At 59.2% G+C, this 13,373-nt stretch overlaps 1 protein-coding gene across 2 annotated transcripts in view; it reads right to left on the reverse strand.

The window, feature by feature from the left end:
- Positions 1-13,373, reverse strand: part of LOC122381427 (plexin-A2-like) — a 133,222-nt gene that overhangs the window by 75,620 nt on the left and 44,229 nt on the right. For both annotated transcript variants that reach the window (XM_043365576.1, XM_043365568.1), the window contains exon 3: positions 10,556-10,747. In XM_043365576.1, the coding sequence (XP_043221511.1) occupies positions 10,556-10,747 (192 nt within the window). The remainder of the gene's footprint in view (positions 1-10,555; positions 10,748-13,373) is intronic.

Below are 13,373 nucleotides of genomic sequence, written 5' to 3' on the forward strand. Positions count from 1 at the left end.
ATGGCCACTCGTACACAGCGCCAGTTTTTCGCCTCCGCAGTGACGAAAAAGTGAACGGCCAAAAATCGCTGAGCCAGCGGCCTCGCTGATGGAATCTGGCGATTTTTCCTGGCTGCAGTTTATGGCGAATCTCGTCGGATTAGCCATACAGGAAAGTGGATTTTTACCGTGTGCTAGCAAATCAGCACCAATTTGCATCCGGCTTTTTCTCAGGACTGCCGAGTACGCAGCCGCCAACAACAGAAGGCGGGCGGGCACTGCGGTGAATCAGACCTAGACCTCCAAACGGCAGCCGGCGCGCCCACAATATCATGTCCAACATAACTCACCGCAAGTCTCCCACGATCAATAACGGTATTAGCATCGGCTTATACCGCGCCATTAGAGGGCAAGCGAGGGCTGAGAAGCGCCGCCTCGCTGCGTGTTGGCCTTAATTGAACAGCCGAGGCAGAACAGCCGCTGGTCGTTCTACCGGCGCCACCGCGGCTGGCCGGCCAACGTGCGTCACCGCAACCACACTGCAATCCTCCGGTTCAGGTGTGTACCGTCCGGTGCGCGACAGGGGCTTTATCGATAGATCGGGCCTGCTCAGAGACAGTTGGTAGCCACTAAGCGGCTTGGTGGTGACAGTAGCTGCGACAAGTCGGTCCACGCCCTTCAGCCCGACTTCAGCAGCTCTCAGATTCCGAACAGCGCCGGTAGCAGACGGCAAAAAAACGTCTCAAACTCGATAATAGCACGCCAGTCTGCAACCACGCTGCGTCTGAGATTCAAATAACCATTATCGAGCTCCACGAACCAATTCTTGCAGACCGGCGGTTCTGGACAATGGCATTTTGGTCCCGAAAGTGGGTACATATTGTGCTATGTTTTGCACTGCGGTGAGTGTTTCCAATTTTTTCCTGTGCCACCGGCAGCTTATCATTCGCCCAGTTGGTGTCGGGCAGGCGCGCCCGCCGTCCGCGGCCTCCAGGTCCCACGGTTACTCCACCCAGCCTGGCCGCACGCTGACGGGTGTGCGGCGGTCCCTAGTACGTACCGGCGAGACAGATCGATCGCCGGGGTGACCGTGAGGTCTCTGTCTCGGCCTCTCCCGAAAGGCCTCCAAGAGAGCCGCCGGACCATCCCACCGGGACGGGTCGCTCTCCGTTCTTTCTCCGGAGACGGTCGCCGGCCTCCGCCGTTCGGTGACAACAGGAAGGAAAGGTAGTCAAGCGCGTCGCAGCGACGCAGCCGGGCGCGTAAAGCGACGCGCCGGAATAGATTGATGGGAACCGGCGCACCGCCACGGCCCGGCCGCTCAATAGCGGGGAAAATTGCACGATCAAACTCATCCGTACCGAGCACTTCCAACCCATTCATTAGGAAAGATAGCGCGCCGCGCAAAACACCCCGCGGCCGGACAGATTAATGACCGGTGCTTTGCGGACGAATAGCAAACAGCGACGGCGAAAACAACCACTTAGTGATATTTTTGAATTGGCGTGGTGTTACAATCGCTGCTTATAAATTCATCCGGCTTTACTGTCGCCGTTATTTCGCATCAACAGACATGTTTACCACCATTTTATGCATTACTTTATATCCGAAAAACACTGTTTATGCTAGCAATCTAGCAGAACCGAGCATAAGCCAAACAAAATCTGCAAAGCTCTTCTGCATTCCGTCAGTCGCGTTCCAATGTAAAGCGATGCTAAGCAGGGCATCGCTCTGCACATCCTGCTAAGCCAGGTAGCTGAAATCGTTTGGGCATCGGCTGGTAGCGTGTCGGCCGTGTGTCGTGCTCCGCCCATGTGCTGTCACAGCGGTGGACGCCGTGGGCGCGGGCGGCGGCGCTGCAGCCGCGCCGCGAGCCGGGCCGGGCCGAGCCGCGCGGCGCCGAGCGTCCGACCCAGGCCACCAGAGCGGTCAGCCCGAGCTGCGGCGGGTGCGAGCAGCCGCAGAGCCTTTTGGCATCCGGGAGCCTTGTGGCGTCTTGTGGCGTTCACAAGGCCCTGTAGAGTCTCATAGAGCCTTGTGAAGCCTTGTGGCGTTCACAAGGCCTCGTGGAGCGTCGCGGAGGTGCCGTTGCGTGCCGCACTTGGCTCGGCCCTTTTTGCCGTCAGTGCGGACCGGACGGGCCTGCCGCGTCAGTCGGACAGGTGTAATGAAGCGCGTCAACTTGTTCTCGCCCCGGCCCTGGCTAATTACAGGGCTTTCTCAGGCACCTGGCGACGACCCCCGGCCGGTAACACCGAGTGCCGGCCCACGACGCCGGGTCATGGCCTCCAGGGCGTGCAGCGCGCGCAGGCATGACATCGGGTCAGCGTCCAAAATAGAGCAGCCCGCGGCGGTTCAGCGAAAGTCCCGTGGTGGGCCGGCCGGGGTTCGTAATGGCTCTACAGAGACCTCGCAGCGAGTCCGGCGAAATGTCCCGCAGAGGGTCTCTAATGGATCCACAGAAGGTGCTGCGACAGCCCGCTGAGCTCCCATGGGTCAGTGTAAAGTGGAAAACGCTCGGGTGACCTAACAAAGGGTCACGACCTCTTTAACCGCTCTCCAACATAGGTACGGCGGGGTTAAGTTAGCGGTGACGGCGACCGTGGCGGTGCAAATTCCTGAGCCGGTCGCCGCGCCGGGCCGAGTCCAAACAAAGACCAGGGTCGGCGGCTGGCCGAACCGGTTGGCGGCCGGTGCAGCACGAGCTGAGCTGAGCCGCGGTGGGAGGGGAGCGGACGAGGAGAGGTGAAGAGGTCGGCACGCCGCGCCGGCGGACGGTGCATGGCAGCGGAGAGCGGGGACAGAGGAGAGAGAGAGAGAGAGAGAGAGAGAGAGAGAGAGAGAGAGAGAGAGAGAGAGAGAGAGAGAGAGAGAGAGAGAGAGAGGTGACCGCGGCTGGAGCTGCGAGCCGGTGAGCTCCGTCAGCGTCCGGAGGTCACGGACCGGGCCGTATCAGACGGATCGGGAATGTGACCGGCAGCTGGAGATGGGCCGATTTCTCTGCGTCGGCGGCCGCCGGCTGACCAGCGCCAATATCCGGTACCACTTATCTCCAGCGGCGGCGCTGCGACCCGCAGGAATTTCCAGTCGTCGCTTCATTAGCGATCGGCCGGAGAACAAGTTGGGCCCGGTCCCGTGTTCCCGGTATACAGGCCCGCGTCCGGCCGGTCGTGTCCCGGGTCTCTCCGGCCGCAGAGACAAACTCTCACCGCCTGTCCCACCACAGAGGGATGCGAATGGGGGGAGGGAGTGACGTCACGGGCCGTTTGATCAGTCTCTGTATCATCGGTGGCTTTGTGAAGTGCCGAAATAGCAATCCTTTGAATCTTAGAGGCAATTGTGGTTTGCTGTTCGATTTCTCCGAAACCTGGATTCCTGTTTGATCTTATAAGCAATTTTATCTTCTAAAAGCAAACTCTGATGTATCAGAAACGACGCTGATTCGGTAGAAATGTACCCAAAATAGAATGAAGCCAGACAGGCGTGGTAGAGCGTGGCCAATAAAAGGAATTTACAGCGCCACTCCGCCTATTGACAGGAAAATCGCGGCCGCGACAACAGGGCAACGCCACACCCTTGCATTCATAGCTACCCTGTTTGGCCCATTCATAGCATTTTACTCGATTTTTGTACGCCCAATATCGTAAGCTGACACTGACGAACGGGAAACAGCGTCGCCTTCTGTACCTACACAATATCGACAAAAATGTCCCATCCTCCGCTGAGCCTCCATGACGCCGATGAAACGGAGCAGCTGCGGATCGCGTGGTTGCACGCTTCCCTGGCGGTTGCGGCGCAGCAGCCTTTAGCGAGTGCGGAAGGACGTAGAGGTCACCGTGTGATGTGTGCCCCGCGGCGCCGACGGCAGCCGTTCCGACCGTCACCGGCAGCCCAAGCGCCCCCGGCACACCCCGGTACCGACCTGTGATGTCGCCACGAGTCACCAGCCCGGACCCGACCAGGGGGCTTGGCAGTACCAGTAAGTAGCGCAGTCCAACAGGATGAGCTAACTGCTGACGGCATCTGCTCTCATGTTCAGCCGGAAGACGATGAGAATTTGCAACGAGTCTCTCGACTGATGTCATGCATCCGTGAGCTGATGCCCCACCCAAAGACTTACAAACTTTCAGAGCTTCCAAGGCTTCTAGGGCTTGTCACGTCCCCCTAAGTTGCCCGTGCACTACTCTGATGATGATAAATGTGTTTTTAAGACGCTCGGAGAACGAGCATGTAGTAAATTTGCGCCACAGCCATGCAGCGGCTGACCTGAGGCGCGCCCTGCAGCTCCGTCCCCCAGCTACCTCTAGCAGGCAGTCGGCGACATTTTTTGCCGAACACGTTCGAGGGAGGGGTCTGACATCCGCCAGCGTCCATTAGCGTCCATCAATGTCCACCGGCGAGTATCAGCTCCCGGGAGACTCCCGTCCGACGCTTCCACCGCGAATAACCCGACAGGGCTCAGCCGATGGAAGCCGTTACCATATTTAGGACGCAGTGTTACCAAGCGTGGCTAATGACATCCACAGCGTTCGACGGAACTATAATTCTAGCGACGAAATCAAATGAGCCTTCACATCAATTAACGGATTCCTCGTAACATAGATATTGGATATTGTATTTACAACCAGGTTATGACAGCCAATTCAGAAGCAATGTTGCTAAATAATATTCACACCCCTCGCTAAAACTGGACCCAGCGCATCACAGACAGGTGACCTGTAGGCTGTACAAACTTCTTAGCCGATTTTCAGGTTGAATGGTCTCTTCCGAGCGGGTCAACGTCCGGTAGAGCTTCTAGTCGGGCTATTGTGGTGCTCAGTCCGTCTAAACTGACATCGGATGTCGAGCTGAGAGCTGGATTCCCACTGCTTGAGAGCTGGTTTCCCGCGAGAGCTGACTTCCGCTGCCGATGTATGCTCGGCGGCGACCCGATTGAGGACCGGCCGCCAGACTTGGCTCCCAATCTGACGCGCCGCCCGGCCAGCTCTGATCCGAAATCCCGGCGGATTTTCAGCCGCCTCACCACCGCCCACCCGCGGAACACGTTCTGTGTCCAAATCCCTCGGCTGGCAGCGCGAGCGGAGCCGACCGAGGTCGGGAGACAGACTGATCCGGCACTCAGGTCGACCGTATGTTGGATAACGTTAGCATGCTTCCAAGCCTGAGACTGTCTTCGATACAGCGCGTCTGGGAGCCTTGGCGTGGATTGTGCGTGTCCACACACGGTCTGTTTCAGTTCACTTCATCTCCAAGGTCCGCAAGGTATCTGTCCGCCCATGGGCCCCTGGCCGTCTAGTATCGTCCGTGCGACCTCGCCGGCAGGCTGCCTTCCGCGTCCATCGGCGGACGGGCTGCCGCTCGGCCGGCGCCGTATTAAATATAACGAGCCACCCGGGACCAATTAGGCCGCAGCGCGGTCGGCGTGGTCAGTGGGCGGCTCCGGCGCGCCGCTGCCGGCCCTGTAGGCGGGGCGCCCGGGTGCACGCCCCATGGGGCCCCGTGCTGTTGGTGCACCGTTGCACTCATCGTCGTGGCCATGCAGTGCGGAAGTGGGCCCCGCGAGGTGATTTGACCCCGCCGGGTGAGGGCGGAGGTCGGAGCGAGTCGTGACACTGGCTGAGGGTGGGTATCCTCTCTAAGTGGTGGTGAGTCGTTCTGATTGAGGCCCCGGCACCCAACCGACGCCGTGGCTCGAGAGGCTTAAACTGCAACACTGCAGGTACAGCAGCCGGCAGCGGCGCTGAAGTCGACCAGCCCGTTGGCCGCGCCGGGGCCAGTATCGATTCCTGGAGAGCCCGAGCCGAGCACAGCGCAACTTTTTTCATCAGAGCTCGAGTGGTCCTCCAGCTCCCATTCCACCTGACTCGGATTAGATCGCGGCCACCTGAGATTCCTGCGGTTTCGGCCGAGCGAGCAGCGACCAAAACAGTCGCATTATCCTTCTGCACCAGTGCCGTAAATTACTCCACCGTGTCGGTACAGCGGGACGGCGTCACGGCGCTGTTAGCGCAAACGGCGACAGCTCCGCACGACGCCCGGGGGCATGGCGGGCCGACGTCCTGTCTCGTTCCAGTCAGCCGTTCTGCGTCTCAATTAATTGCCCGTAGGTACTCCGGTAGTTAGTCCCAGCTTCCATCCCCTGCTTCTCATGGGGCCGCTGACGTCAGTCACCCCAGGGGCGCGTCAGCTGATCGCCGGTAGAGGTGGCGCCACCACCGTCCTCGCGTGCCTCGCCGGTCCGACATGGGCACGCTCCGCGCCGAGGTTTCATAGCCCATTTTCGAGCCGGGCTCTCATGGCCGGCGCACGACAAGAGCGCTTACAACATCGCGTCAGACCGCTGACGAAATACCGGCGAGGATGCGGGCGGCGGCTGCGCGAAACTAGAGCGGGAATCGTTCAGCTCATCGCTGTGAATTCAATCGGCCGACCGCCTGGCATGTTGACAACAAGCAACAGGTCTCGGCAGCGGGCGAGCGGCCCGCCGATTCAATGCAGCCCTGGGGCGAAAGGGCCACGCTGGCGGAGCGCCAGATAGCACCAGAGGGAGCTGCTCGTCAGGACCACCCACCGACATACTGCCGATCCCATCGGCACCAGGGTTCCTGAGCAGCGAAACCAGCCTCCCTACGTCGACCTGACCTCATCAGTCATAGTCGCTCATTATTCGCCTACCCCGGTGGCCGCTGAGGACCTCGAAACATGACTGAACTGAGTGAATTTACAAAATTAGAAATACCTCCTATTCTTCGGTTCTGTTTGGTCTACAAACCGGGCCTCGTCGTGGCCCAGGTCCGTGGAACCAGCGGCGGCGGCAGTGCGGAGTCCGAGTCATCAGATTGCGGTCCTCCCGCGGGCAGTGGGGCCATTGTCAGCGACACAGTCGACACGCGAGTGGCATTACGGCGCCGCCACTCGGCCGGCGGCGAGCGGGTGGCGGCGGCCGCACCCCGTCGCCGGCTGCCATATTAGGGCCGGGCCGGGCGGCGGGGGTGACGGCGACGGGCGTACCGCGCGCCGCCAGGACCAGCGCGGCGGCGGCCGTTCGGCGGGCTCGACGACCCGACGAATGGGGTGGCACGGTGCAGCGCTGTCGACGGGCTGCCATAGAAGCCGTCAGGGGCGGTCAGGACGTGGGCGTTGCCATAGAGACCATGAGTCTGACAGAGTTTGCCGGACGAGACCAGTTGCAGGGGAACTGGTTCGTCGGGCCCGGTCATTTTTGAGGTGGCAACTTCTGAACTGACGCAAGTTAGTCTAAGTTGAGACGATTTCGTTCAAGTCGGCGATGCGCTCCTTTCGAGGCACATTGCAGAAGTTATTTGCAAAATTCCCCGATTTTTCCCGAGCCAAAAAGACCACCGCCTGCGGGGCGTCGCCGTTTCCATGGAAACGTCAGCACACCAGGCGTGTCCATCACATTCCGGCCAATCAAAAATGGATGACAGATCGTCAGAACGGAGCGGGTCGGAGGTTACGACTTTCAGCACTTCACAAATTTCCTAGCGTCGCGGCGCACCGCCCACTTCTCCCACGGCGCTGCGCCGAGGGCCGACCCAGTTCCTGACCCCCAGTTCCCACACGGGCGCACTGCCGGCGGCCGCGGCCGGCCTGCACTCTCCCAACAGAGTCACGTTCTTCACCAAGCCAGCTCCCGGTCGCCGCCACCGCTGTCGGCAAGGCCGTCCACACTCACACCCGTCCCAGACTAGTGCTCGCACCGAGCCATCTCCTCCGGGGCGAGGTGCCGCTGCTCCAGATTCAGCCCACGCCCGCTGACGGCCTCCCAGAGGCCGCCGGCTGCTTCGTGACCCGCCGCCGGCGCCGGCCCCGCAGCCAGCCGCAACACGGGTGAAAATATCGGCGAAACTCACCGTGTCATCACGCTTTGAAAGGCGGTGGTTAGAAGGCATTTTCCAAGAGAGATATTACGAAGGCCGCGGGTCATACAGTGAATTCTAAACATCAGGCGAAACGATGTTCGCCAATCAATCCTGAAATAACTTCTTCAATATGTTGTCGGCTTTTGACATATTGCTTCATAACGATTTCATGCAGCTGTCGGAAAGAAGGATAATAGCCTACAAAACCCCGACTTGGATCGGCTCAAAGAAGCTCAATAACAATGTGTCAATGTTGTTGATTGCTCCATGTAGCTCTAAGCTCAGTCTCTAAGGTAGGACGGCCCCGGTGTCTACATGACGTCACAACGCTGCTGAAGAATTGAGGAGGTTGACGGTCACGTTTTTTTTTCCATATGTGACGGCGTAGGAGCCCACTAAGCAGGTCTGGCTGTCGGGTAAAACTACTGCAAACTGTCGGGACAACATGTCCGTAATTAAATACCGAAGCACGTCCGCTTGCGAGGCGTCCGTCGAAGTTTCACTGCTCAGTCTGTAATTAATCATGTTTGCGTCTTCAGCGCTCAGTTGAAGTTTTTAAACGTCGAGCGAATGCAGTCTCATCTGCCGCGCTGCAGTAAAACCCAGTTTACAGCCCGCCGGTGCAAAGCGGCAAGGCGGGCAACCTATTCCCGTGACCCATGAAACAGTGAACGACCCGAAATCCCGGCCGCTCAGCACACACGCTCGCCACCATATGTGCGCTCGTATGAGAAAATCTCTTCGGAAACTCGCCTAATAATACGACAAGTTTGCTCGGCTAATCCGGGATGGTTCTGCCGCGGTTTGGGGGGACGGTCCGCGTCCGCCGCTCCCTCCCTTCTCTCAGAGAGCATCCCGGGAGCATAATGAAGGCATCGGGGCGACAGAGGAGGGGCGCCGCAGCTGGCCGGCCGCCGGCGGCGCTCCCCGGGGCGGCATCACCTCGTCGGACACCGCAGCTGCGATCACCGGCACCGCACCGCGCCGCGGCGCGCACACGCAGCGCACCCACCGGGACCGATCGGATTACAGAGCCGAAGGGGTGCGTGCTCCGGTGAGCCGATTCAGCCGCCGGCGGAGCGTTGGTAATATCGGGCCTCTCCCTCCGGCGTCTCCTTTCTGCCCCCTTCCCCCGGCGGCTCCCCTCTGCGCCAACCATAGGCTCCCTGTCTGTCCCCGCCGGCTCCCTGCACCGGCTCCCCTTCCCCGCCTAGGGCGGTCTCGCCGAACAGCGGGAACGCTGTAAAACAAGCGGCGAGGAATCGCTCATTAGCCGCAGGTGGAATGCTAACGGTTCGACCGGGCCCGCCGAGAGACGAACCGTACTGGGACCGGCGAACGTGAGCGAAATCCTAACCGCGCCGCTCAGAATCTCGACAGAAAATTCACCTCACGAAGCACAAAACAAATCATAAATACTTTATCACTACGTTCGAAGAAAAGGAAGATGCTATCAGCTGATAACATCGACAAAATATGCGGCGGTAAATTTTTAATTGAAATGATTCCGGATACGTTTCACTCTGCCTGTTCGGCCGATGATCAGGCGCCGTAAAGCGGTCACGACCGGTTCGTTGGAGCCCAGCGTCGGACAGCACGCCGGCCGATGAGGCGCGGCGTGCTCTACGGTCCATGATGGGCGTGCTCTACAGCCGATACGAGCGTGCTCTACAGCCGATACGAGCAGGGCGCGGCGAAGGAGCGGCGAGTAGCGGGCCTCATCTCAGCCTCTCGGTTTGGCCCGTCAAACAACGCCTCGTCCCGCCCCATGGCGACGCTTGCAGATGGGACGTCAGTCACCGCGTTCCTAGGCACCCCAATCCCAGGCGCACCCCGCAGCCACTATCGGGTCAGCCAATCCCGGCGGTCGACCGCCCGGTGACCGGCCAGTAACCGGTCTGCACACAGAGGTCGTTACCGTCCGTCACGGGCTGCCATAACGGCCGTCACGGGGCTGTCATAACGGCCGCGCTGCGCCCAATCCGCGCCGCCACCGCCCACCCCCGACAGCAGTCAGCACCTGAGTGCAAGAATGATCGCTATGCCAGCACGGCCACTTTACTGCGCCGGCGGGCTGATGGCCGGCCTGCGACCAGAGGCGTTCGGAGACGGCCTTCTCAGAAGGCATCGGCCGACAGCCGTCCGCCGCGTGCCGGTACAGGGGAAATGCCGCACAGCCTCGCGGACAGAAATAGAGCGCTAACGGTGCCGCAGGGACGAGAGTTTCCGCCCCACCGATCAGACAACAGGCTGACAGGTGGAGACGAGAGGTGTTGACGACTCTCCTGAGTCGCGTGTGAGACACGTGGGTGGCAGCAAACGGCCCGAGACGCTGCAAGTGAGCCAAGCATCGTAGGCAGGAGCGCTGTGACCGAATATGAGAGGTCTGACATTTAGTCCACCTGACCACTGAGAGCATACACCAAGCAGCGGGGATTGTTTTGCAGATTGATTTCTGCGCATTGCATGCGCATTTCTTCTCGATGAAAAGTTAAACTGTCTTTATTGCCCTTTCAGTTGACAAAGGTTCACTGTTGCATTGGTCCACCAGCTCTTCAAACACGTTGAGACAAGCATGGCATGTCCTCTTCGCTCCCCTCGTTCATCCCTTCCACTAACTACCACCCCTCCCTCCCCACCCTCCCCTCGCTTCCCCCGCCTCCCCACCCCGCTCTCCGGCCCCGGGACGGTACCTTTTTGACGTGTCCGGTGTCGGTGCCGGCGAAGACGACGGTGAAGTCGCCGGTGGTGGTGGCGGCCACAGAGGTGAGAAGCGTGTCCGTGGTCAGCACGGCCACCGACTGCACCGGCATGTTGCCGCCGATCGGCGTGTTCACGTCCATGCCGCAAAAGTCCTCGCCCACAGTCTCCAGCAGCTCGAATTTCTGGAACGGACAGAACGAGAGGGTTAGACGGTGAACGTAATGGGCGGACGGGGAGGAAACCTGAAACGAGTTACGGCAACAGTAATAACAGTATGTGCAAGCAAGGCACAGTATTGGAGGTTTAGATAGTCAACAAGCTGAAATGAGAGTCGTTTCTTATTAGATTCTCTGATATTCCGGCTGATCTGACTTTATCTCATTGAGTTGGTTCAAAAACAACATCCAAACCGTGAGCAACAAGGTCTGATCTAATAATGCTAAACAAAACTAGAAACAGAGATCAAAGTCGATGTGAAGTCGCGATGTGACGATGCCACTGCCGACAGGGGTTGGCAGACGCGGTGCGCCGGTGGTCTCCCACAAACAGCGACATAAAGTCGCGGGGTGGCTGCCGGTCGGCGGCGGCAGGGGTGGTCTGCCGCGCGCGCCCGGTCAGCCGGCCGGCCCGGGCCGAAAACAGTCATCCATCGGCGTCACAGCCGGGGTCGTAATCTCATCAGGAGCCCGAGCGACTCGGGGAGGCCGCGGCCGGCCAGTTCGGCAGAAAACTTCCACCGCAGCTGCCCGTGAGCGGATCGGCACTCCTCTCCGATCGAGACTCTGAGCTACAGCTCACAGAACCGGTAACACAGAACCAGAAACAACAGATCCGCCAGCGGACAGACGAGCACGATCCACAAATCTGGCGTCTCGACCGGCCTCGGTCGGGACCCGTCCTCCTGAGCGGGCTTAGTGTCCAGCCGACGGCAATCGGCTCCATAAAACTGATGGGATCACAGGCAATAGCGTTCCGTATCGCTTGATCTTGTCTCGACGCCATCACGCAGAAAAGGTTAAAGCAGCTCGGGTTGGCTTAACCAACGGTGCTGGTATGGGGAAGTCAATAACCAGAAATGATAAACGACTGTGTCACATGCATGATCCGTATTGACTCATGCAAAAATGCGGCTAAATATGGCGAGTGTCCGTACGTATTTGCAGCCTCACTTAGCGTGAACATGTGACGTCAGAAGTCACAACTCATCCACGGTCAGTTCTGTGCTGAGAGTGACCGCAGACCACAGAACAAGGTCGGAGGTGGTCGCCGGTCAGGGAAGACCGGTGCCCGGGCCCGGCCCAGTCTCTCCGCGCACCCCGTAGCCAAACTCGGCTCAGACGGCCTTCCTAGCCACACAAACCCCTCCCGCCGGCCGCAGTCACCTCGGAACAATCCGCCTCGGACCGTTTTCCTCTGACGAGGCCGATTTTCGGCCAGTCTGCAGTGCACGGATTCGTGCAGCGCCAATCCGACTTGACCGAGGTTTCGAGTACAGTCCGATCCACCGCTTACGCCACCCGACACCGGGTCAGAAACCGGCGGGCCACCTCTGAACTCCGCAAAACCGGCAAGAACCACGCACAACGCAGTAGCAAGCGGCCAGCGCGACCAGCGACAGGAGCTTCGGCGCGTCGTGCAGCGACTCAACCACCTAGAGATGATAAATCAGCATTACCCTAATGAAGCGCGCGCTGCTCGTGTGTAATAGCTGAGCACAGCAGCGGCCTCGACGGCGCGCCGCTCGGCCCGCCTCCATCAGCGCCTAATGAAGACTGCAGGCGATCGTGACGCTCCTGAGACGTTCGCGGTACCCCGAGGCGCACGGTCGGCGTTTGCGACAATCATGGGCACCGTTCAGATGGACATCCGGCTTTGGTTGGCCGCAAACACATTCCCATTGGCCACAGCACAGCTTAGCCAGCAAAAATCATCACAGGCAGCTGAGCAAGACCAGCGGCGTGCACTCGAAGCCACCGCGGAGCGGTTACGGTGCAGTCGCAGCCGCGCTGACGTCACCACGGGCCTGACACGTCATCAGAGGACCGGAACGGCGGCACCAGCGGACGCATCGCGGAAGGTGATCAGCGTGAGGCCCAACGGTGAGCCTCCAGAGGCAACGGCGCATGGGTGTGTGTACCGATGCAGGCTCTTCGTCACAGCATCATACCGAGAATTCTAAGTAGTGATAATCATCACCTGTTACGCAGAAGGCAAGTCATCGAGTTAGGTAGTAGCGCATTGTCGCTGAAACAGAAATCAGTGGGGACTAGTCCCGTCATTGGTTACTGGGAATCCATCGTCAGTGAAGAGGAATATCACATCATCCATTGGAGAAATAGCTCGTCAGGAGCGTAACAAAGGTACGTAAGAAGCTTTGGAGGCAGAATAATCGGCGTGCTTTACGATGAGTAATTATGAAATAAAAAGCGCATACGTGTGTATATTTCTACTGAAATGTCTCGACAAAATTATGTAATTTCAGCGAGAAAATAACGGGCGCTTCATCACAGCATCGCTGTGGGAAAGACGCCAGGCGCGCCGCAAGCAGCTCACTACTAACAGCAGGCTAAAATACACCGCGCTATAAATGAGACGCCTGGATGAAGAAAGAAAACACACGCGGGCTTCACCCCGGCGCCAGGGTGATCAATCATGCCCCGATGGCAGAAATTTGACGGACGTTTTGTTCACCCCCGCGCTGCGCTGAGCTCCAGCACGGGGAACAAGACGTCATATCGGGGTTCACCGCGGATATACAGGGTGTTCGCAAAAATATGTCATGATTTCGTTACGCCATTATCGCCAGCT

Source organism: Amphibalanus amphitrite, unplaced genomic scaffold, assembly GCF_019059575.1.
Source record: "Amphibalanus amphitrite isolate SeventyFive unplaced genomic scaffold, NRLGWU_Aamphi_draft 000011F_arrow, whole genome shotgun sequence".
In the NCBI taxonomy this organism is placed as follows: Eukaryota; Metazoa; Arthropoda; class Thecostraca; order Balanomorpha; family Balanidae; genus Amphibalanus; species Amphibalanus amphitrite.